Source organism: Rhinolophus sinicus, chromosome 5 (assembly GCF_057876585.1).
Source record: "Rhinolophus sinicus isolate RSI-liver-muscle chromosome 5, RSI-T2T, whole genome shotgun sequence".
NCBI classification, from domain to species: Eukaryota; Metazoa; Chordata; class Mammalia; order Chiroptera; family Rhinolophidae; genus Rhinolophus; species Rhinolophus sinicus.
In genome coordinates, this window is record NC_142505.1 from 41,163,971 (window position 1) to 41,186,217 (window position 22,247).

Sequence of the window (22,247 nt, forward strand, 5' to 3'; positions counted from 1 at the left end):
TTTTCTTCTTGAATATTCGATATTACTGGCAAGCATTTCGAGATCTCCTTCAAAGTTGCTCAGTCCTTAAAAGAGTAACAAGTATCATATTTCTAATCCTATTTTCCTTCAGTTAAGGAAAGCTTATGTGTCCCTCGTGGGTAAGGATGACAGAAATGTGAAATCCCTCTTCATATCCAATATGGGAAAGCTGGCATTAGGATTGGTATGAAGTGGGGTGGGAGCCCAGAGAAAGAGGTAACAGACTCGGCAAAGATGGTGGCATATCTAGACAGAGTTTTGAAGGAGGGATAGGAGTTTCTCAGGCGTAGAATGGGAAACATCTGAGCAAAGGCAGAGGGTGAGAAAGTGCAGGATGTACTTAGGGCCCAAGAAAGGGTTCTGAGCTCCTGTGGCAGGGACCTTGGGTGTGAGCTGGGAGTGGCTGTGGATAAAACCAGACTGGGAGGTGGGGCTAGGCTGGCAGGCCTTGGTTGTCCTGGCAGGATGTTTGGATTGGAGCCTGCCTGCCTTGGGGGCTGTTCTTCTCTCCTCAGGTAGGAGTCCCTCTGGGGAACCAGGAAGTAGAGGACATTGTGATTTATCTCAGCTCTCTGGGGAAGTACAATAGCATCACCATGGATAACCTGGCCAGCACCTACAAGCAATGGTCTTTGGCCCAGCAGAAAAGGCTACTACCAACTACAAGAGAGTGTACGTATCTGTGCCCACCCCCATGCCTCCACTTCCCCTTCCTCAGAGCAAGTGTGGTACAGGCAGCCTTGGCTCGCTTCCTGAGTGTGTTCTCCAACTTTGGCTTACTGCAGGTGGGCCAAGCCTCTGGAATTTCCAGGCCCAGAGATTAATAAGGAGTAGATATCCTCTTGAGTACCCAGCTATCGTGTCCATTCAAAGATGGATGAGGCCTAGCTCTTATCCTTAAAGGAGGATTCTCAAAGGGTGGTTTCAGCCCACCAGAGCCCACCTGATAAGCTGAGCACTGGCCCAAATGCCAAGCCTTTCCATTTGTATGTGAGTTCAAGGCCTTCTTACGATTAATCTATACCTTACTGATGAAAAAATTAACTAAAATTCAGAAACCAGCATTAGCACATGTTTAGAGTTTCCTGGAAAGTCTACTTTGGTATGCTACTATCGGGTATTAGCAGGGCTGCTGTGAACAGTTGTACAGGTTGCACAGAGGTCAAGTTCCATTTGCTAAGCAGTGGTGCTTCGGGAGCCACATATGTCCTGATGAAGCACAGAGACAAATTAGAAATGTGCTCGCCATAGCTCTGGATCTGAATTTACTCTTCAATACAAGGGTGCATCATGATTCTTTATAGTTTAGTTGTTGTGAAAAAAAAAAAAAAAAGTATTGAACAACTGCAGATAACATTAAAGCCCTCCTTTAACTACCACCCACCATTCCAAAGCCCTCCCCAAATGCAACCACATCTTCCTTTTTCTAAATGAAGCAAATCTTGCTTTGCTTGGCAGGAATTTAAGTTCCAGCATCCTTGGGGGTGAGGCGCTCCTCGTCCTCCCCGGGGTCCTGTAAGAACCCTGGAGGGTAGAGGAAGGGTTTCCTTACACAGGCAAACATCTGGGGCGTGGCCTCTGGAGTTCCCAGCACACTGAGCTGGGTACTCAGCGGCCTCACTCGTGGGCTCTTTTAAAAGGAGGCAGCGGGCAGCTCCCTTAGGGAATCCACTCCTCAGTCCCCCCAGCTTCACTCACAGCCGTAGGCAGATTTCCGACCTCTGGTCTCCACAGCCGCGGGCAGAGGCAGCCTCACTCCCAGGCAGGGCCTCCAGAGGGCCCGAGCGCCCCCACAGTCTCCGCCGGCATGTCACCACCCCCACAGTAGTAATCTCCCGCACGACCAGCACATCCTCGGGGGAGCCTTTTTGGGGGCCCTTTCATTGTAAGTTACCGAAGCTCATGGTGACCCGTGTAGTTGGCTGTAAGTCATTTCCAGAATGACCACAGTGCACTGCGATGCTTATTTGCAGCAAAGGTATTTGGGGCCTATTGTTTCCCAATAAACAGACTTGAAGCCAAGCAGCAGATATTTGTTTGAGCACAGCGGGTAGGGTAGGTGGACTCAGGAGTCTCTTATTTTGCCTAAAGGGGCAGCAGCATCAATAGTCTGGGCAACAAGCTCACAAGAGAGAAAGCAGTAGCATTTGGGGGCGCCGAATGTGGGAGCTGGGTAGCTTTACCCACAGCATTAGCTCAGTTTATCCTTCAAGTCCCCGGACGTCAGGGCTGCTAGTCGCGCTTTTCCACGAGGAAGCTGAAGCTCAGAGAGGATGACCACTTATTCACTCTCTCAAAACTATGGCTGGGCACCCTCTCAGACCCTCCTTCCTTTGTCTCTTCCCTCCAAAACCAGAAGGTGGTAGGGCCTGGTTTCATTTCAGCCAGGGACAATGAAAGCCTGCACCAAGGCAGGAGCAATAGGATGATCTCATTCATTCGGATCTTTGTTGAACACCTACTATGTGCCAGGCACTTCTAGAAACTGGGAACTGGAAACACAGCAGTAAAAAAGCCAACACCCTTGCCTCCAATGAGTTTCCATGGAAAACATTAACCAAGATGATCTCCAGTAGTGATTAATGCTTTGAAAACAATAGGACAGAGTGAGGAGGAGGGGTGGTCAGGGAAGGCCTCTCCGGAAAGCATCCATTGGAGATGCCACTTGAGTGACTGATGAGGAGCCAGTCTGGGGAAGGGCATCCGAGGCAGATGGAACTGCAAAGGCCAAGGCCCTGAGGCAGGAAAGTCTTCAGGGGACAGAAAGAAATTAGGGTGGCTGGGTGGAGTGAGTGAGGAGTGAGCAGTAGGAGGTGGGTCAGGTGGACGGTTGGGTTGGGTGGAAACAGGATGCTAGAGGATGAGAACGGCAACAGGAGGGCTGGGGCCACGCTGCTGGTGAGTAGGAGTGGCCCGCACTAGGGGGGCCAGAGTGGAGACGGAGCAAAGGGGCACCTTCCAGGTGCGTCTCAGATGTCACTGACCAGACACATGCTAAGCGAGCAGAGGGGTGGCTCAGTGCCTGCTTGGTGACATTGGTTAAACACTTGACAGATTCTGTGGCTGGGCACCCTCTCAGTCCCTCCTTTGTCTCTTTCCTCCCGCCCTAGATTATAGATCTCCCAAGCACAGAGTTTCCCCACAGCATCCGTCCAAGAAGCAGTCGGTGAATTTAACCCCACAGCCTCCCAAGATGGACCTGCTCACCGTGCCTGTGGTTGACACCCAGGAGGCAAGACCCATGACCCTGGAGGAGATGGAGGACATCGGCAAGCGGTACCGAGAAAGAAAGCGGCAGTGCAAGGTACCCTCACCACCGGGGAGGGCCTGGGGCACGTCCGCTGCGCCTGCACCACCTTCTAGCTGCGTGAACTCTTGGGAGTGGGCTGTCTACTTCTCTGTTCCCTCATCTATGTAATAAGAACAATACCTACCTCACAGATTTCTGTGAAGATAAATGAGATCATGTTTCTGGAAGTATCCGGTTCCCCTCCTCCCATTCTTTAATTATGACTTTGCATCCTGAGACCAGGGCTGTGTCTCCATCACAGTGGGGACCAAAGAGCCTGGCACAGGGCATGGCACCAGTAAAGGAGGGAAGAACTGATTGTCGGAATGAATTCATCTACTAAATATTTACCGAGAGCCTGTGATATACCAGGCAGTTTTGTAGGTGCTGCCAACAACAAAACAGCCCCTACCCTCAAGAAGCTGCCAGTCCAGAGAGTCCAGTCAGGGAGGCAGACTATTTTAATATAATACTATATATACATACATATTGTTGTCATAAATATAATAAAATGTTAGGTGTTGGTAAGTGCTATACCAACTAAGATCTGATTCAGTTGCATGACAAGAAAACCCAAAATGTTAGAGCAGCAAGCAGCAAATTTCCCTGTAAAAGGCCAAATAATGTTTTAGGCTTTTGGGGCCCTGTCCTTTCTGTTGCAACTAGTCGGCTCTGTCACTGGAGCACAAGAGCAGCCACAGAAAATACATAAACACATGAGTGCAGCCATGTTTCAATAAAACTTTATTTATAAAAACAGGTGGTGGGCCAGATTTGGCCTATGAGCTGTACTTTGCCGATTCTGGCATTAGAAACTTTAAAAAGATAGATTCTTCTTCCCTCATACATAAATAAATAAGAAGGCCAAAAGTGGCTACACACTCCCCAAGCCTCTTCTATTCCTCACTCTGCCATCTGTATCATGTGGCTCCCACCTCAAAGTCACGGATAGCTGTACCAAATTTAAATTCCCGAGCCGCCAAACCCTCGAATGTCATGTTTCAGTAGGACGCCCTGGGGCATCTGCACTGTACGCTACTCTATATATCACACAATCACGTGTGCACATCCCTGTACAGGGCTGTGTACACAGAACTGCAAGTGCTGACAATTCAACGGCTCTTCAGCACTTGACAATATGATTTTTCTCCTGCATCACTGACTTCAGAACCTGAACTTGGGTTCCAACATGCATTCTTTGCCATTGCCCCTCCTGGGGGGCCTCGTGGGGAGAGGGAGCTTGTCAGCCTTCAGGCCAGGAGGGAAGAGACAAGGCGAAGGGCAGTGTGTGCTGACGGCAGTTCTCTTTGCAGCTCACCATCCCTTCCATCCAGTACACGGAGCAGTGCCGCCTGGTGCGCAGCGGGAACCAGCACTTTGACGAGCACTGCCTCCCGTCCACTGTCAGTGGGGAGATGAATGAGCTCATCAACACGTTCCGCAGGGACACCTTTCTGGTCTACCTGCAGTGCCAGAAGCTCTGTGATGACTACGGCCTCCCGCTGACGGAGGACATCCTCGTGAAAGGTAAGGGCCTTGGTGGCTGGTCCCGGGAAGATGCCTCGTGTGTCCCCCTGAGGTTTGTCCTTCCACAGCCAACAGGCACCCAGCCAAGTCGCTGTGGCCTGGGGTGGGGACATTGGGAAGAAGGAGGGAGAAGAAAGGACGAACAGCTCAGCCTGTACTGCTGCTCAGTGGGATTTCTAGAATCCTGGAGGTCCACAATTTCCACAGGCCTGGAGGTCTGGGTTCCCCAACTGAGCTTGATGAACTAGCTTTCTAGTACAGGAAGCTCCTTTGGGGAAGCCCTGAAGTGGAGCATAAAGGAACAATCCCAGTTTCAAAGAGGGAGATTTGATAGAAGTGACAAACTCAATGCTGTGCTGGGCATTTCCAAAACCAGTTCCCAGGCCCATATTTTGGTTCTTCTGCAACACTGAGGTAGGAGTACACAGGAGTCAGGCTCTGCTGAGGCGCTTTGCTCTTTGATCCGACCGCAGGACTCAACGTTGAGATTTCCCTACTGTTTGTACCCTCTGCTTGAGGGAAAAATTTTTATATATCCAAGCAGACCGGAGCCTGGGTCTCTGGGTAGAGTGTGTGAGATGGGGACAGGGAGTGCCCCCATATCCCCGCAATGATGGCAGAGCAATACTGGCACCCCAAATTTATTAATTTATCAATTTAATGGGCAGGTCCCTTTCTATGCTTTAAAAACATGAACAGCGAGCTGCATGAGGGCAGAGGTTTTCCCATAGGAACTTTGTAGGAACTGTGGCCACATTGGGAAATGAGGCTTTCTGAGAAAGAACACACAGAGTGTGGTGTGACTTACCTGAGAACAAGACTTAACAGTCACAATTGATTGTTTCCATCTTTTTCCCAAGAGGGAGGGAAACAAGTGCTAAGTGTGTAGGGCCTTCGGTCTTGTATTAGAGCTGCCGTAACAAATACCACCGACTGGGTGGCGTAACCAACAGAAATGTATTTCCTCACAGTTCTGGAGGCTGGAAGTCCAAGGTCAAGGTGCCAGGGAGTTGGTTTCCTCTGAGGACTCAGTCATGTGTTTACAGATGGCTGCCCTCTTGCTGCCTCTTCACAGGGTCTTCTCTCTGTGCACACGTACCCCCGTGTTTCTCTGTGTGCCCACATTTCCTCTTATAGGGACGCCCGTCAGATGGGATTCGGGTTTACCGTAACACTTCATTTCAGCTTCATCACCTCTTGAAAGACCCTATCTCCAAATACAAATTCTGAGGTCCTGGGAGTTAGGGCTTCAACACGCGAATTTTGAGGGGATACAATTTAGGCCGTAACAGGCCTATACAGGGGGACATGGCCAAGGGCCTTCAGGAACACGGGAAACCGACCCAAAGGGTCACTGTCTCCTGCGTGTGCTGCACTCCATCGCGTGAGCAGCCCGCCTGGGGTGAGAGCGCTGAGCCAGGAGATCCTGCAGCTCTGGGCACTGATGTTTCAACAGATCATCCTTCCTTCCTGCTTCCTCAGGGAGCTCGTCTTCCCTGATCGTTTACATCAGCTCCTCTTACTTAGTGTTGGGGCTACAGCTGTCTGTCTTCTGAAATGTGGGCAGGCTTGCCACGCACTCTGGACTGCTCTTGAGGGTCAGGTCTTTCCTCTGGATGTGCTTCCTTTGTCCCCTCCACAACATGGAGCCACAACTGATTCTCTCCACTGTTGGCTTTTGCCAGTTCCTGGGCCTGTGAGCTTCCCATGTCTGCAGGATCTCAAGTTCATGGGCATACAGGAGTGTGCATGGGTGGGCTTCCTTTTGCTTCTAACTGATCTAGATGGAAAAAACTAGTCCATTTCTGACCTCTGTCCTGGCCTCTGTCTACTGGTTGTCTTTATGACAGAGGCCTGCTCTCTGCTGTGGACAAAGAAGCACAAACATGGGGACATGGGGACTTCCAGGTCTGTTCTAGACTAGAGCTTGGTGGGCTCAGACTCAGGCCTTAAGCTCATGGCCAAGATTTCCAGAACAGAGGCATTTACCCTCTCCCCAGTGAATATAGCTTTATTGTTTTTCTCCCCCCAGTTTTATAGATAATACTTGCTCACTTAAATTTTTTGAAAACAAAAATAACCCCCCCCCAGCCTGAGCTGACCACCATTAATATTTTGGTGACTGTCCTTTCATGAGCCTTTTTCTTTTTCACTTACACAATTACGCATGTAAGTCATTTTTAAAAAGTCATGTATATATACATATATTTTTAAATGTAGTTTTAAAAAATCCTATATATCTTTTAAAATGTTGATGCTGCATATCCCCTTCTCTCTACTCCCCTCTCACCTGCACAATCCCAGCCCTATCTCTAAATAACCAACATTAATAATGTAACTTTCCACCACTTTTTCTAGAAAATGAGCTCTTCGTGTGTTAACAAGCACTGCTCCACAGTTGCAAGAAGATGGAGACCCGGGGCCGGTGTTTTTTATTTTCTGTACTTCTTAGAAAAGTATCTTAAGGTTACCTAGGAGACTAATTCTAGGCAAGGAGAAAACTGCCATCACTACCAGGTCTAAGTTAACCTAATGAAATCTTGGGTGAATCTTCCCCTCCTCCTCCTGGGACTCCTGACCAGGAGGAGTGGGGTGTGGGCCCTCATGCTCTGTAGTAACTGCACCCAGCCCCCCAAGCCATTGCTGATCTGATTATAAATAAGCTCCCTTGTCTGTAGTTAACAGTATTGTACCAACTCCATTTCCTGATTGTGCACTACAGTTACAGGCATACCTTGGAGATATTGTGGGTTCAGTTCCAGACCAGCATGAGTTGTAATCTTTTCACTGGTGGAGCGTTTTGCCTTCCATTTGTAAAAAAATGCACCACCTGCCACCTGTGAAGCGTAAGAAAGCAAAGTGCAATAAAACGATGTATGCCTATATATGCATTGTGACCCTTAGGGGAAGCTGGGGGAAGGGTCTAAGGGATCCTCTGCACTATTTTTGCAACTTGCTGTGAATCTACATTTAAAAATTGTAATAGTTTTAAAATGTATACAAGAAAAAAATACATATATACAAGAAAAAATATTTTTAAACAAAAATGTGAATATATTTTTTTAAAAGCCCTCCTCTGCCCTCTGCCCCAAAGGCTCAAGGCAGGGAGGGGTCTTGGGCTGACAGGCCACGTTTCTCTTGCTGCTCGCAGCCCTGCTATACCCGGGGGACAAGATCATTTTCCAGAAGGACCAGGTGCGCCCGATCCGGCAGCCAGGAGGTTACTACTCGGACTGTAAGGTCTTCAGTCCAACTCTAGTCCTGCCCAGTTCCCTTGCCTTCGAAGAGCTGGTGGCTAAGAAGACTGACAAGCTGAGTGTCAGGTCCCCTTCCCCCTTCCATTTGCCTCCTGCCCTACTGCTGTCACACTGGGGGTATCCCATTGTACCAGTGTCTCTGACTGAACCCGGCATGTCCAACTGGGTCACCATGGCCTGGCCAGTCCCCACTGTCACCCTTGGCACATGTCTCAGGGCCACAGCCTCCTTGCCTCATTCCCACACAGCTACCCTCCTGACCACATTCTACGTGATCTCAGGCTCCCTGGGAAAGATTATAAAGAGGGCCTTCTTAAAGAATCGGGAGGCCCTTCACCAATCATGGGCTGGGTGTCAGGGGCCCTGCAGAAGCCAGCGGTGGCAGCCTCTTCCCCTGCCCTGCCTTCTCTGGCAAGAAGGGGTCTTGCAGCCCCTGGGAGGAGAAAAGAACTCTACACTGGGTACTGTCCGTGACCCTCAGGTCAACCTGAGTCCTCTCTAAGAAAATTTCCTTCTTTGGAAAGAGTTAAAACAGGGACAGGAATGAGCCAGCATCCATGGGTGACTGCGGATTGGAAAACAAGAGGCATCCTGCAGAGGATGGGGCCAGCGTGGGAGGAGAAGGGGACAGCTGAGTAGATACTATGAAAGAGGAGCAGTCCAGGACCTGCCCCTACTCTGGATCCCTGCTAGCTGCCCACTGGGTTGGTATAGCCAGAATGGCTGGGGTGGGATGCAGCAGAGCCAAGTAGAAATCAGACAGGTCTACAGATTAAATGGATAAGTTACTCCAGTCTCTGAGCCTCAGTATCTTCATCTATAAAATGGACATAACAACTTCTACCATACACGGTGAAGACGAGAGAAGAAATGCATGTAAACTCCTTAGCACAATGTTTGGCAGATAGTTGGCACTCAAGCAATGATTGTTGTTGTTTGACCCTACCCCATCAGGATGTTCCCAAGTGCACAAGTGGCCTAGGCCTGCAGGTGGGAAGAGCTAAGCATGAGCCAGGCAGGTGGTGGCCTAGAGGGCCCTTTCTGATCACTTAATGACCGCTTTTCAGCCCCTGAGTAGCTGGCACCATTCCTGAACCATCAACCTAGGAAGCGGGCATGAACCTGAGAAAGGGACTTTTGTCCATGCTTAGGTAGGCCACAGGTATAAAGGATAAAGAGAGGTCACCTAGGACAGGGATGGACATTGGTTTCATCTTACTACTTAGACTGTGTTGTGAAAGATTCCGAGGTCAGGTGCAGGCTTACTGGGAAAGAGTGCTGTGGTTGATTAGTGATGTCTGCCAGGCCCAAAGTTTGGGGAGTTAGTTTTCACCATCCTTATCTCCAGGCTATATTCAACCTGCCAGGGAAAGTGGGAGCCAAGGGCCCCAAAATGATTCAGATTATTGAGCACCTCTCCTAACTACTCTGAGAGCTCTCTGTTCTAGGAAATGAGAAACCTGAGGCTCTGAAAGGGAAAGTGACTTGCCCATAGTCACCCAGCCAGCCAAGTTACAAGCCCAGGTCTGGCTGACCCAAGCCCGCCGCATGTTCCACTGGAACACTGGGTGGCGGGGTTGGGGAGACAGAGACAGGGCCCCACCCCAAATGGAAGAAATTCTCCTTTCAAAGCTCTGGTTTGGACTCAGAGATGCGCCCACCCCCGTGGCCCCCAATCTACTCCCTGAGGCTGCATTAACCTGGATTTCCCCTCTCCTGACAACACAACTCTCTCTTATCCACTAGGAAACTGCCAAAGAAAATCAAGAAAATACACTTTAAGGAGTTTGAGGAATTCACCAGGTCTGTAGCAATCATCTAACTCTGGAAGGGGGTTGGGTGGGAGAAGAGCTAGCCTCACTTTGGAGGAGGTGCCTGGGACTCTGCACGTTCCATGCTGCTCCTAGCACAGCATCTGGGGCTCAGTGCCCAGGAGCTGAGAGGCAGTAAAACTTAGAGTGCCAGGCAGACAGTTTTCTATGTGTTAACTCATTTAAATCCTTTTAATGACCCTATGGCATTTCTCTTCACATACCCAATTTACAGAAGAAAAAACTGAGCACAGAAAAGTCAATGATCTTGCTTCAAGTCACACATCTATGAAAGTGGCAGAGAGCAGGGATTTGAATCAAGTTATGTTGGCTCCACAGACTGTACTCTGAACACCACATTAAAATACCTCTGGAGAATAGATGGTGTACACTTAAGAGTTTGGGTTTTAGAGGCGGCCGATTGGGAGTCAAGCCTGCGCTCTGCCACTTGGTCACTGTGTAACCTTGGGGACATGGTACCAGAACCTACCACGTGGAACTGTAGTGAAGACTGAGATACTGAAGCCCTTAGCACAATGCTACCTCTACTATGGTCACAGTTGCTTTGCTCTGCTGAGGAGTGCCAGCCCTGGCCTGTCCACCATGATAACTTCCTCTGTGTCTTCTCATTTTCCAGGAAGCTGAAGGTGATGAGGCCCAGTCGTCGGCAGCAAACCCACCCCAGTTTCTTCTGGCCGGGTCACCTCCTGGACAAGCTGCGACTCTACCTGCCCACTGTGGCTGTGGATCGGAGCCTGGCGCTCTTCAGTTGTGTCCAACACCAGCCCCTTGCCTACTCGGCTACCTACCACCCCACCCGCAGGTGGCCCGTTAGGAACACGAACGACGTGACCTGCGCCCATTACAGTGCTCCTAAAGTCTACTACATCTACTAGAGTGGCCTAGATATTGTCAGACCCAGCCATGCTGGAGCTGGGGGCCAGTGCAGCCAGCCGCCCAGAGCCATAGACACGGGGAGTGTCAAAGAGCCAGACGAAAGAAATCGTTTCAGGGGGAGGGCCTAGGGCCAGCTCTCTGAAGAGCAAAACTGTCTAGGGTCTCAGAGGCAGATGTGTCCAGAGAAAGAGGTGCAGTTTTTGAGTGTTTCCCTGCCCTTTTGAAATAAACCAGGTTGGAGTTTTTCTCACGTCACCTATGATCCAGCTGATGCGATTTCTTGCTCGGAAGCGGTGGCCAGAAGGTTGTTTGGAAAGCTGGGGTCCTGAGCCTAGGGGATTACACCAGGCACATTCCCTGGGATCTCAGTGCTCATGGGGAAGCAGCAGGCACTGTGGGGAGCCCTGTGCCCTCCTCTGTGAAACATATCCCTCATCCCCCCACACTGGGCCATTGGGATCACGACTTCCAAATCTCTTGGGTCTTTTTGCAATTGGAAGCACGCTCTTGGTTCATAAGCCCTTTGCTTGATTAACCCCTCTGACCCCGTCAAGACTTTTTCTTTCCTGATCCGTCTCAGGTGGGCAGCTATTAACACAGCGCTCCCACGCTCGCATCCGACTTCCCACAGCCCGCAGAATAAGCAGGATTCACGAGGTGTGGTGCAGACGCCATGGCGTTTTAGTCTCACCTCCACTTCTTGCCAGCTGTGTGACCTGGGACAAGGCATTTCACATTTCAGGTCTCTGGTCTCCTCAAACTCCCCTTGCGTCACACAGTCAAAATCTCCAGAAGGAGTTGTCAACACTCTTCTCGCTTCTCATTCAGTTAACACCACAGATCCAGTTTAGCTTCTGTCTTCCTCCGACCCCTGGAATTACTCCTATCAAGATCACTGATGACATCAGTACGGCGGAATCCAGGGGAATTGTTTTCCCTCTTGAAATTGGATTTTCGCCCTAATCTTAAAAGCAAAAGCTAAACAAAACAAACCAAGAACAACAATGAAAAACCAGGCAGTGTTGCCTAATGGTTAGAAGTGTGGATTATAGAGTCAAATCTCCAAACTTCACTTTCTACATATGTAAAATGAGGAAAAATAAGAGACCTACCTCAGAATTGTGGGAGGAAAGTAAATCCCATTGAATGAGAGCTGTTATACGTAGTCTCATTGCCATTTATAAATTCACGGGCGGGAGCAGGAAGCCTCTGTTTTGTTTCCTTCTGGCCACTAAGAGGCGCGCTTTGGAGCAGAAGAAACGCCGGCGGAAAAAATCTAAAAGCTGACGGAGAAGCGGCTTCAACTTCTGGCGGAAGTGGCTGCGCCCCCACCAGGTCTTAGAAGCTCAGAAATAATTGCAAATATTCTACGTTATCCCAAAACAGGTATGAACATTTTTCAGTTCTACCCCTAGATATTAATGTCTAGGAAAACACAGGTATCCCTCGACTTTTTTTCAGTGTTATTTCTCTGAAGTTTATTTTCTTTGAACGACCAAGAGCCGGAAGTTCTCGCCTTTTCACTGAGGTTATGTCCCATCAGCCCTCGCGCGCCCCCTTCCCCTCTCTTCCTCTGCGCTGCCTACGGAGGTGGCGTTCATCTTTTACCCGGTGAGTCTTAATCGTTGGTCATCCGCGTCTCTGCGGTCTCCACCAAGTCCCATCGCCCCCCTGGGGAGGAGGCCTGTCCTCCGAGCGGTCATCTCGGTGGATATTGTCCTTGTCGCCTGCCTGGAGCGCGTACAGGAACAGAACTAAATGACCCAGCCGGTGATGGAAGTTCGCTTAGGAGGGCCGCTTGCACTCATACGGAGGCCGCCTGGAATCAGTCTGAACTGCGGACAGCTTGTTTGAGCCCCGGGGGCACAGGGCCCCGGTTGGGGCCAGACTAAGGGGGCTCCTGGGGGGGAGGGAACCATCCGGGGGTATAGCTGCCTGAACGGCCTGGGCTCGAGTCATCGGATCACTTAGCTCAGCGATATCTGCCCACGTGTATTCTTAATACATCTGTTGCCCGACGGTCCCTTCCCTGCAGTTTCTGGTCCTGGGGTTACCACTGCAGCGGGACGGTCAAAACAACCAAAACCCCACGAGCTGCGAGTCGATTCGTTCAATTACCAGGAATTCTGATAGTGGATCAGGATCTCTGGAAATAAGAAACGGCGTCCGTGTCTAGGAGGAAATCATGGTGCTAGTGGGGGGGAAAAGTCGTTCGTTTATTGAACAAAATGTTCATTGCGAACTCGCTACAGTAGAAAAGAGGGTAGCAGAGGACACCTCAAAGGTAATTTTTGAGTTGATCTCCAGGTAGAATGGTAGTTCAAAGATTCAGAGGCGTTTTAGGCCCAAGTCCCGTGTGCTTTTGTATATCTTGAGCGTATTGCAGTCTAGCCGCATCCTAGGGGAATTACAGGTTTCTCTTTACCGGACATCTGTTTTGGCCTGGGCATTGCAAGCATTCAGTGTGCAATGTAATCTCCATTTTACAGATGAGAAAACAGTGCGGTTCATGTAGTTTGCCCAAGGCCTGTGTAACCAAAAGGAAATTGTACCATCTATGGGTTACGATACTATGGAGTGGGAATTGCTGCTCCTTGCAAGCTGAGACCGTTTGGGGGTCAGTTTGTTTTAGGTTAGTTGTTGGCATTCTTTGGCCTTGCGTGGGTGAGGTGACTACCTCCCAGGATCGCATCTGGAGAGTGGCTAATATTCTGCCAGCTTCGGAGTCGGGAGGGAAAACAAGCCTGGCAGAGGTACCCATTCCATTCCCTGCTTGTTCAGTAGCTGGTGATTGGAAGACACTCTGCAACAAAGCTTGAGTCCTGGGTAGGAAAGCCTCCTTCCAGGACTCTGTCTCACCGTCTCTCCCTCTTTCTTGAAGGTATCATGGCTGCCCTCAGACCACTCGTGAAGCCCAAGATTGTCAAAAAGAGGACCAAGAAGTTTATCCGGCACCAGTCAGACCGATATGTCAAAATTAAGGTATATAATCCTGGGATGGAAGTATGTGGTCGCGTGAGGGGTTTCTAAATAGGCTGTTGGATTTCTGACATCACCCAGTCGGAAGATAATCTTTGGCAGATGGACCAGTCTGTGGTTGGTAGAAGAGCTCAATATAGAAACCCAAGGCTCTGTGCCTTACTGGTACTGTCGCTTGGTGTGTAAATTGAAATTTAAATGACATGGATGGGACACTTTGCTGTTTTGAGGTGTCTAGAGGCTTATATTTGTATCATATTTCAGGTGGCCTTATGGTAGAAGAGGTAGATTATCCTAATTTTATAGATGAGAAAATCCAGGTCTTGAGTGCCATGTTGAAACCCATGCTGTTCGTCTTACTCTGTACACAATCCCCTCACATTTCCTTGGTGTCTAGCCTGCTTTTCATTTGCTTAGGAGTGAGGATGTGGGTCTTTCCTGGTGGTCAAATGCAGGAGCCCCTATTTTTTTTCACACAAAAATATTACAAAGGAGTTGTGAAATCCTGTTACCCAGAGACAACTGTTTGGCATATTTCCTTTTCATTTGAGCCCCCTTTTTCCTCCAAAAGGAAGAGTTGGCAGTCTGCACAGACACTAACCCCCCATCTATGCGTGTTCTTTCAGCGTAACTGGCGGAAACCCAGAGGCATTGACAACAGAGTGCGCAGAAGATTCAAGGGCCAGATCTTGATGCCCAACATTGGTTATGGGAGTAACAAGAAAACAAAGCACATGCTGCCCAGTGGCTTTCGGAAGTTCCTGGTCCACAACGTCAAGGAGCTGGAAGTGCTGCTGATGTGCAACAAGTGAGTGGAATCCCTCCTCTGGGTTCAGGTGTCAGGAGTCTGTCTGTGAACAGTTTTGGTAGGGACTCGACCTTTTAGAATGCAATTGGAGGAGTTACCTGTTCTCTCAGGAGCTTACCAGATGCTTGTTGGGGACTGCAACATGTTTCCTCTCTAAGGGTGTGGGACGGGGATGACGACTTCTGAAAAGTGTAGAAACTCAAGACCTGGAAAGGGGAGGACTTTGCTTGACACTACCAACACTGCAGCGTCGTTTTCAGAACATTGCTTTATGTGGGAGCTCAAATGCAGCCTCAGACCTAAGGGGCCCTCAAACCATGGGTATCTTCAGACTGCTTCAGGAACAGAGGAGTTGCCTGATTTAGAACTCGGTGTGATATGAAGTAGAGAAAAGGAGGAAGATCGCAGGCAAAGCGGGGGCTTAAAGTGGTACAGATGCAGGAGCTACGTGGAGGGGTCACAGCATTACTTTCTCATTGTTTTGCGAAAGACACTTGGTGAGCTCTGTGGAAGACTTTGGTCTGCTAGGCCAGAAGGAGGGCAGTGGGTTGAGAAAAGATTCCTTGTGAGAAATGATTTAGACACTTGAATCTGGATGGGAGGGAATGGTATATTTTGGTTAAGCAGAGGATAGTTTATTTTCTTTCCTGTTAAGCTAAAACCTTGCATTTTTCCTAAATTAGATAGAATGTGGAGAGAGGGTGACTAACTTGTCACATCTGTATGTGTGCATATTTACAAAGATTTTTTTAGCTATAGTGATTGTAGACACAGTAATAAAAGTGAAAGAAACCATTTTTGGTTGAGTTTCTAGGTTGGATTTCTAATAGGCATTGAAATGGTAGAAATTTTCTTTAGAAAAGGATAAGCCTAGGAATTATGTGGATGCCCAAAGTGCACTAAGCAGGTGGATAGAGAATAGAAACATGTAATTTAATACCTGCTGTGTAGGGAGAAAAATGATTGTGGTGTAAATGTTGCTGGTTGTCTCGAAGATACTTTTTAAAAGCAGTTTGGGTTTGTATCAAAAGCCATAGGAACACTCTGAATCTGAATTGCTGACTTGTGGATACAAGTTCCATTTCTGGGCATTTATCCTCTCATAATTAAAAAGCAGGGAAACTATAAGGTGATCATTGCAGCAGTAACTGAACAATTGTAAATATAATTGGTGAATGGTGGGAGTACAGCACTGAGTGGAATGTTACGCGTACACAAAAAATCGTCATCTATGGAAAATGCCCAAGCAGAGGGGAAAGTATAATGTGTACGGTGTGATTATGGTTATTACATACATATGGATAAGAACCTGAGGAGTTTTAGAAGAATGGAGAAAAAAAAGACGAAAAGTGCAATACAACTTAAGTCTTCTTGAAAGCAAAGACTATGGAAACATTTTAAAATAAAGCTTTGAGCTTGAGTGGATTCCTTTATATAAAACAAAATTCTTTGTGTGGATTTGCTTGTTTTGGTGTTAAGCTATTTTCCTATAAAGTTCTTGAAAAGAACTACATATACACCCACTGCCTTAGTTAACCACTCCTTGACAGTCTTCTCTGTTTGCTGTAATTCCTCTAGGAGTAGATTGTCTTAATCCACCATTGATAGCTTCATAAATGCCCTCCTTACTGAAATGTGTACATTAGCCCAATTTGTTATCAGATTAGGGCACAGTGAGACTGTGAGGAATGGATGGGAACAGTTCCTGGAAATGTCAGGTGTTGCTACTCACGGGGTGACTTGAAGCGGTGATGCTTTCAACCTGAATTGTACCCATAGCAGTCGAACAAGTAACGTTTGTGGTCTGGGCTAGGAGCCCTGGGCTTAATCAGACTGTCGGAGTATGCTCTGCTACTTTGCGGAGTTCCAAAACTTTGCAGGAACAAGTCCAAGCTCCCTGAGATTGCCCTGAGTTGGGCAGATTGGCCAGAAAGACTGAGGGAGAACCTCTGAACTTGGAGTGGAGTGCTGAGCCATACTGGCCCTGTCCATTACTGAATGTATGATTTGGGAATTCACTTCCACGTCTGTGGGCCTTCACTTCCTTGTCTGTAAAATGGAAGTGATGCCTGGATTACAAGGCTGCTGTGAGGATTAAATGAGGGAACAGTGACAGCGTTTTGTGTCACTGCCAGGAAACACTTATAAGAGCCTTGCTAGTACCATGAAATTTGGGGGATTGGTATTTGGGGGCGTGCAGGTGTCATTCAGCAGCCTCTTTTCTCAGTGCTTTGGCTCTGGAGGCGAAGTGACCAAAGCCATTGTCTTCCAGTGGAACGGACAAGTGTATGTTCCAGGCTGGCTTGCTCCTTACCCACTTACGGATTCTCTTCCAGATCTTACTGTGCTGAAATTGCTCACAACGTCTCCTCAAAGAACCGCAAAGCCATTGTGGAAAGAGCAGCCCAGCTGGCCATCAGAGTCACCAATCCCAATGCCCGGCTGCGCAGTGAAGAAAATGAATAGACAGCTTGTGTGCAAACTGTGTTTTAATAAAACCATAAAATTCTTCCATCTGGCTTTTCTGCCCTGGATTTTACTCTTCAGTTTATTTTGACAGCTTGTCACAGATATTGTTCTTTTGCCTGTTATGCTCTGGAATCTTCCATTTGGAAGGGGTTTGTAAAGGACACGATGTTTCTCAGGGCACGGGCTTCTCAGGTGCCCAGACCAGCCTTGGGCAACTCCCAGTTAGGGCTGGGGAAGACGTGGTCCTCAGACTAAGGTAGGTTCCGAGACCCTCAACTGAAGGACCATGCAGCTCAGAGCAAGGAGTAGTTCTTAGCCTCACTTTTGTAAGGTTGGGGAAGATAGTTACCCTTTGTAGTTCTTGTGAAGATTAAGAAAATGCGTGAAAGGATCCAGATGAGTTTTTTTATTCCCTTAAATTGTTGCTCTTATTGAAATAGCACCCCATAGCTTCTGTCCAAAAATACACAATAGGATGACACATTCCTCTACTATATGTGATCAGCCTTGAACGTTTGAAGATCATTTTCAATCTCTCTTATATAACCTCCCCCAGCTTTGCTTCAGGCATAATTTAGTAGCAGTTTCCAAGAGTGTAGGATCCTTAACTGGTGATAGTGGGGCCTCTTGGGACTCAGAATTTAACACTCAAACTCCTTTTCAACTACAACCTTAAACCTTAGGCAACAAGGGCTAGAATTTAGCTGTTTTTAATTCTAACGTTATGATACGCCAAGAAATGGTATGAAGTGGCAGTATAGGTCACATGGGATATGGCATGTACTCTAGTGCAAACCATGTTTATAGGGTTGGGCCCCCCACCCCCACCCCAGTCCTGGTCAACCAAGCAGAAATACTACACTGATTATAATTTTCTTGGTGTGCTAGCCATGATCAGAATTAAGGCCCTTAGTGCCAGTAGATAAATGTCTTAGGGTGACTGCCACCTGTGCAAAACCTAGTCTGAAACATTTGTTGAATAAATGTATGGTCATTTTCCTGCTTTTAAATTGACTTGGTACGTAGCACTGATAGTGTGTGACTACTGAGAGGAAGTGTGCAGAGAATATAGTTATAATGTAGGATCTCTCCTTTATTAACCTGGGATAGCAAAAAGTTCTTTGGCCTGTTGCTTAATTCTGTGTCCTCGATACTAAAAACCACATGTTCAAAGCCCTCAGGTCACAAGCCAACTGGTATGCTTGGGGGGGGCGGGGGATGACATGAAAGATGGTTGGTACTTTACTGCTTTCCTGTTTCCCAGGTTGCCAAGTTATTTTTGAAATTAGAAAAACTCATTAGCTCTAGTTCCCTACCCACCCTGCTCCCCCTGCAAGAAAACACTGATTCATCACTGCCAATTAGAAATAAAGCAGTTTTGAATTCTAAAATGTGAATAACTCAAAATATCTTGAAGTTTTAAGATGCCCAGCCATATCTAAGGTTAAGTGAACTGAAAAAATGGGAGTGGTGTGAGTGACAAATCTGGGACACGGGAAGGAAGGCCAGTCTGCTGCCTACTAACCTCTCAGCTGTGAGCACAAGAATATATCTAAATACTAAGTACTTTGTGAGGCAGGGACACCCCAGCTTGAAGGAACCAGACCAGTGCGAAGTCACATCAATCTGCGTGGAAGACTTGGAAAATTAGACAATGTTGTTTTGAATGACTGTACTGAGTTAAAGGGCTCAACTGTTGGCAGCCTTGCAGCTTCAGCTTGGGGCGTTTTGAGTTGGGGTCCCTAGAGAAGGCACTGGACGCCCTGAACAGGAGCAAGAAGGCCCCCAGCGATAAGAAGAAAGGTTAGAAGTAAAGGTTGTGGCCTCTGGCTTGGGTGGGCCCCGTTCTCTTGAATAAGGGCCCATCTGGGGGCTGCAGGACTAGCTCAGCTCCATTGAGTCTGTGCTGGGGGCTGAAGCAGAATCCTGGATGCTTTCAAAGAGGGCGGCAAGTTCAGGGTTGGATCTGATTTGGGAAGAGAAGTCGGCCATGATGGGGCTTTTCCCCACTTCTGGGATGGTCAGCAAGGCGGCCACTGCCCTCATGGCAGAGCGCTTCAGTTCATCTTGCTTCTCAAACTCCTGCTTCACGGAACCAGCTTTGACCTAAAGGGAAAGAATGAGCCATCCTTGATGGAGCCCGACCTGGCACCACAGCTTCCTCACTGGCTGGCCTCTCCACTACCTGTATCTTCTAAGCCTAAATAGGGCTGCACACTCTCCTGCTTCACAGTCTGGTTCTGGCCTCCTGATGGCTTCTTCCACCTCGAGGCTTTTACACTGGCTGGTTTTCTAAGAGGGTGGTTCTTTGTCATTCAAATTAGTTTCAAAGTTACCTAAAAGGCCTCTGACCAGACAATATAAATTATTTTTGGTAATAATTTGGTGACAATTACTGTGAAGTGTTCACTTAAATTCCTTCCCCTGACAAAACGTATTGACCTATCTATCTCTTTACTGTGCTTAAATCGGGCTCTTGTTACCATAGAACTTAACTGAATGAATAGATTACTGTGACAGTCTTCTAGTTGGTCATCTGCAGTCCATTCTGCAGATGCAACCGCAGAATAAACATCGCAAACTGCCTTGTCTGCTTTCTGTTTCCTCACCCCAAGCCTCTCCCACTTAGAGAATCTCTGGAATTCCCCCCACTGCTTATGGAATAAAGACCCTCCGTGACAACCCAGACAACACAGACTTCCCCCTAAAGAATCTGTGGTGGTTAAGAAGTTGGTACAGGGGTTGGACAGTCCTGGGTTTAAATGGCTCTGCCCCGTGAGAGCTGACTTCAGGTAGTCACCTTTTTGCCTCTCACTTCCCCACCTACCAGTAAGAGCTTCCTTCAGAGGGCTGCTGTGAGGATTAAATGACAACAGAAGTCTACACTCCCTTCTCTGAAACCCTTAGGGCCAGATACGCTTTTGGAATTCAGGAGTTTGGGGGTTTTAGAAAGATGGTCATGTGCAGATAACATGGGTCTGGTACAATACCCTGTAATCAAATATACTAATATTTCCCCCACTAAATTTATAGAAAAATGTAAGAATATGAATGAATATCAGACTCATGCCAGTTCAAGTTAAGTTTTGCTGCCAAAGAAGTTACTAAAAAGCTTTTAGTTTCCAGAGCTTTATAGGTTTCAGAATTGCGGGTCAGGGACTGTGGCCGTGGATGTGACAAGCTCTCATCACAGTGCCCAACAAACAGCATCTTCTGAGCAGCCAGACTGAGTGGCTTTGGTGCAGGTCTCAGATCAAAGTGAGTTGAAGGGTGTCCTGATGCTGCAACACCATTTGCAGCTCTTCCCTGTGAATTAGGAATTTTCTCCATGCCATATGGTCCAAAGAAAACTAGAAATGATTTAGCCACTGAGACTGTCAAAAGAGTTCAATGGCCCACCAGAACCACTGTTTGACTTCATGCTAAGCATATGTTAAAAATAGAAACTTACAAGACAGGTTTCTATTAGTTACCAATTTTATCTTTTATCCACCTAAGAGTTCATTTTGGGGAGAAAAGGTTTTGCTACTTAAAAATTACTGGCCTACAGGTCTCTCTGCTCTTGAAGCTCCAATCTGAAATACTCTGCTCTCTTTTTGACCTTTCCAAAACCTAAATTAGTTCTTTCATTCAACAGGTATTTACTGGATACCCCCTGGATGTGCCAGGCTCTGTTCCCAACACTGCAATTTTCCCTGAGGCCTTCTGCCCCAGATCCCTCTTCCGGACCCTTGAGGCACCCCAGTCTAGCAGCAACTGCACCCCATATCAATCAGTCAATGATTTCTATCTAAGAGTCTGACTCAGTTTCCCAATTAGAATGTGAGAGGAGGGAGCCCATCATGTTCAATGTTGTATCCCTAGTACCTTGTGTCAGACCTAGCACCCAAGAAACATTAATGAATGACAGAGGTGAGTTTGAATCCCAGCCCTGCAATTTACTAGCTGTGTAGCCTCGATCACTTCCGTCTCTGTTCCCCTGTGTACACGATAGTAAGAATAAGAAGCAATAAGACATACGTTACAGGATGATGATGATGATTAAAGGAAGCACATCCCACACCACCTGTCCCACAGGAAATTCTTAGTAAATGGTAACTACGAACCATCTGCAGAGGCCCTGGCAGGTATGCAGAGGGCTGGGCAAGGGGCTTACCTTGGCAGTGCAGGTGGCCCTGAGGGGCTCAATGAGCCGGTCTACCCTCTGCAGGACGGGTGCAGGACACAGGGTAGCCAATCGTGCGAGCATGATGAAGGTCAGCATCTGCCCAGGAGGAAGGAGACAGTTCTTGGTGAAATGGCCCAGGACCGAAAGGAGCAGGCTCTGAGGAAGAGCAGAGGCTCTGGATCCAACACCTGGAGCTCAAGTCCAAACTCTAGCACTAATTCCCGCCTGGGTTCCTGCCAGAGTCTCTCCCTCTCTGGGCCTCAGTTTCCTCATCTGTAGTATGAATGGTAACGTCGACTATGCCAACTACACTTGGAGAATCAGAAGAGACACCGGGGAGGCAGTAGTTCTCCAGCTTAGATGCCATTTGGTATGAGGGGGGCATGGGTCTGGTAGGGGGCTCCTCGTACCCGGATATCGTAGTGGTCCTTCAGGCCATCCTCCACATGGTTCAGGAACTCACAGATGTCCAGCTGGCCCAGGCAGCTCTCAAGCAGTGAGTACATGCACTCAAAGGCCGCCTTCCGCACGTCCAGCCCATCATCCACTGTGTGCTTAAAGGGCCCCATCTCCACCTGCAGGACAGGACGACAAAAGTTTAGGGGATGGGACCTCAGAGTGTAAGAACACCTCCCCTAGTTCCTGCTGCACACCCCATACCTCTGTTGTTCAGTATGTGTCTTGTCCCCAAATCATGCTTTCAAGTCTCCATGCCTTTGCTCAGCCTGCAATGCCCTTTGATAATGGTAACAATAATTATTATTATAATCTACTGAGCAGTTATGATGTGCCAGGCTCTGTGCTGAATGCTTGAGAGATAACAATTTACTCAAGCATCACATAGTCCTAGGAAGCCAGTGTTACTATTAACACCATTTAACATATGAGGAAACTAAGGCTCAGTGAGGTTAATTAACTTGCCCAAGGACACACAGCTAATAAGTGGCTGAACCAGAATTAAAAACCCAGGTCTCTCTGAAGCTTTTAACCATGAGGCTCTGCTCCTAATGGTAAACTTTTC

General features: G+C 48.0%; 3 protein-coding genes, 1 long non-coding RNA gene and 1 other non-coding gene across 6 annotated transcripts in view; 3 read left to right on the plus strand and 2 right to left on the minus strand.

Moving 5' to 3' along the window:
* The window catches only part of EFCAB12 (EF-hand calcium binding domain 12), a 20,780-nt gene extending 9,716 nt beyond the window's left edge, over window positions 1-11,064 (plus strand). For both annotated transcript variants that reach the window (XM_019746712.3, XM_019746703.3), the window contains 6 exons: window positions 537-693; window positions 3,132-3,325; window positions 4,624-4,837; window positions 7,989-8,148; window positions 9,841-9,897; window positions 10,543-11,064. In XM_019746712.3, the coding sequence (XP_019602271.3) occupies window positions 537-693; window positions 3,132-3,325; window positions 4,624-4,837; window positions 7,989-8,148; window positions 9,841-9,897; window positions 10,543-10,801 (1,041 nt within the window). In that variant the 3' untranslated portion in view covers window positions 10,802-11,064. The remainder of the gene's footprint in view (window positions 1-536; window positions 694-3,131; window positions 3,326-4,623; window positions 4,838-7,988; window positions 8,149-9,840; window positions 9,898-10,542) is intronic.
* Window positions 4,867-12,133, minus strand: LOC141567223 (uncharacterized). The gene is made up of 3 exons (XR_012489692.2): window positions 11,915-12,133; window positions 11,494-11,780; window positions 4,867-7,674 (listed from the first exon to the last, which is right to left on the minus strand). It is a non-coding gene; the product is annotated as an uncharacterized LOC141567223 (long non-coding RNA).
* A 151-nt stretch (window positions 12,134-12,284) lies between these two features.
* On the plus strand, window positions 12,285-17,103 carry RPL32 (ribosomal protein L32). Its single transcript, XM_019746679.3, has 4 exons — window positions 12,285-12,413; window positions 13,684-13,784; window positions 14,408-14,589; window positions 16,926-17,103. Exons 2-4 carry the CDS (start codon window positions 13,689-13,691, stop codon window positions 17,053-17,055), a joined length of 408 nt encoding a protein of 135 aa, XP_019602238.1. The 5' UTR covers window positions 12,285-12,413; window positions 13,684-13,688; the 3' UTR covers window positions 17,056-17,103.
* Window positions 13,477-13,616, plus strand: LOC141567368 (small nucleolar RNA SNORA7). Its single transcript, XR_012489963.1, has one exon. It is a non-coding gene; the product is annotated as a small nucleolar RNA SNORA7 (small nucleolar RNA).
* The window catches only part of CAND2 (cullin associated and neddylation dissociated 2 (putative)), a 30,460-nt gene continuing 25,273 nt past the window's right edge, over window positions 17,061-22,247 (minus strand). Inside the window, exons 13-15 of the mRNA XM_019746669.3 lie at window positions 21,637-21,801; window positions 21,215-21,322; window positions 17,061-19,164 (exon numbers count right to left, since the gene is read on the minus strand). Of these exons, the coding sequence (XP_019602228.2) occupies window positions 18,940-19,164; window positions 21,215-21,322; window positions 21,637-21,801 (498 nt within the window). The 3' untranslated portion in view covers window positions 17,061-18,939. The remainder of the gene's footprint in view (window positions 19,165-21,214; window positions 21,323-21,636; window positions 21,802-22,247) is intronic.

Bases quoted from the DNA above. Each gene is read 5' to 3' on its own strand.
- RPL32 (XM_019746679.3), top strand. From the start codon at position 13,689: ATGGCTGCCCTCAGACCACTCGTGAAGCCCAAGATTGTCAAAAAGAGG. The intron at 13,785-14,407 runs GTATATAATCCT...GTGTTCTTTCAG, and splicing joins ACCGATATGTCAAAATTAAG to CGTAACTGGCGGAAACCCAG. The intron at 14,590-16,925 runs GTGAGTGGAATC...ATTCTCTTCCAG, and splicing joins GTGCTGCTGATGTGCAACAA to ATCTTACTGTGCTGAAATTG.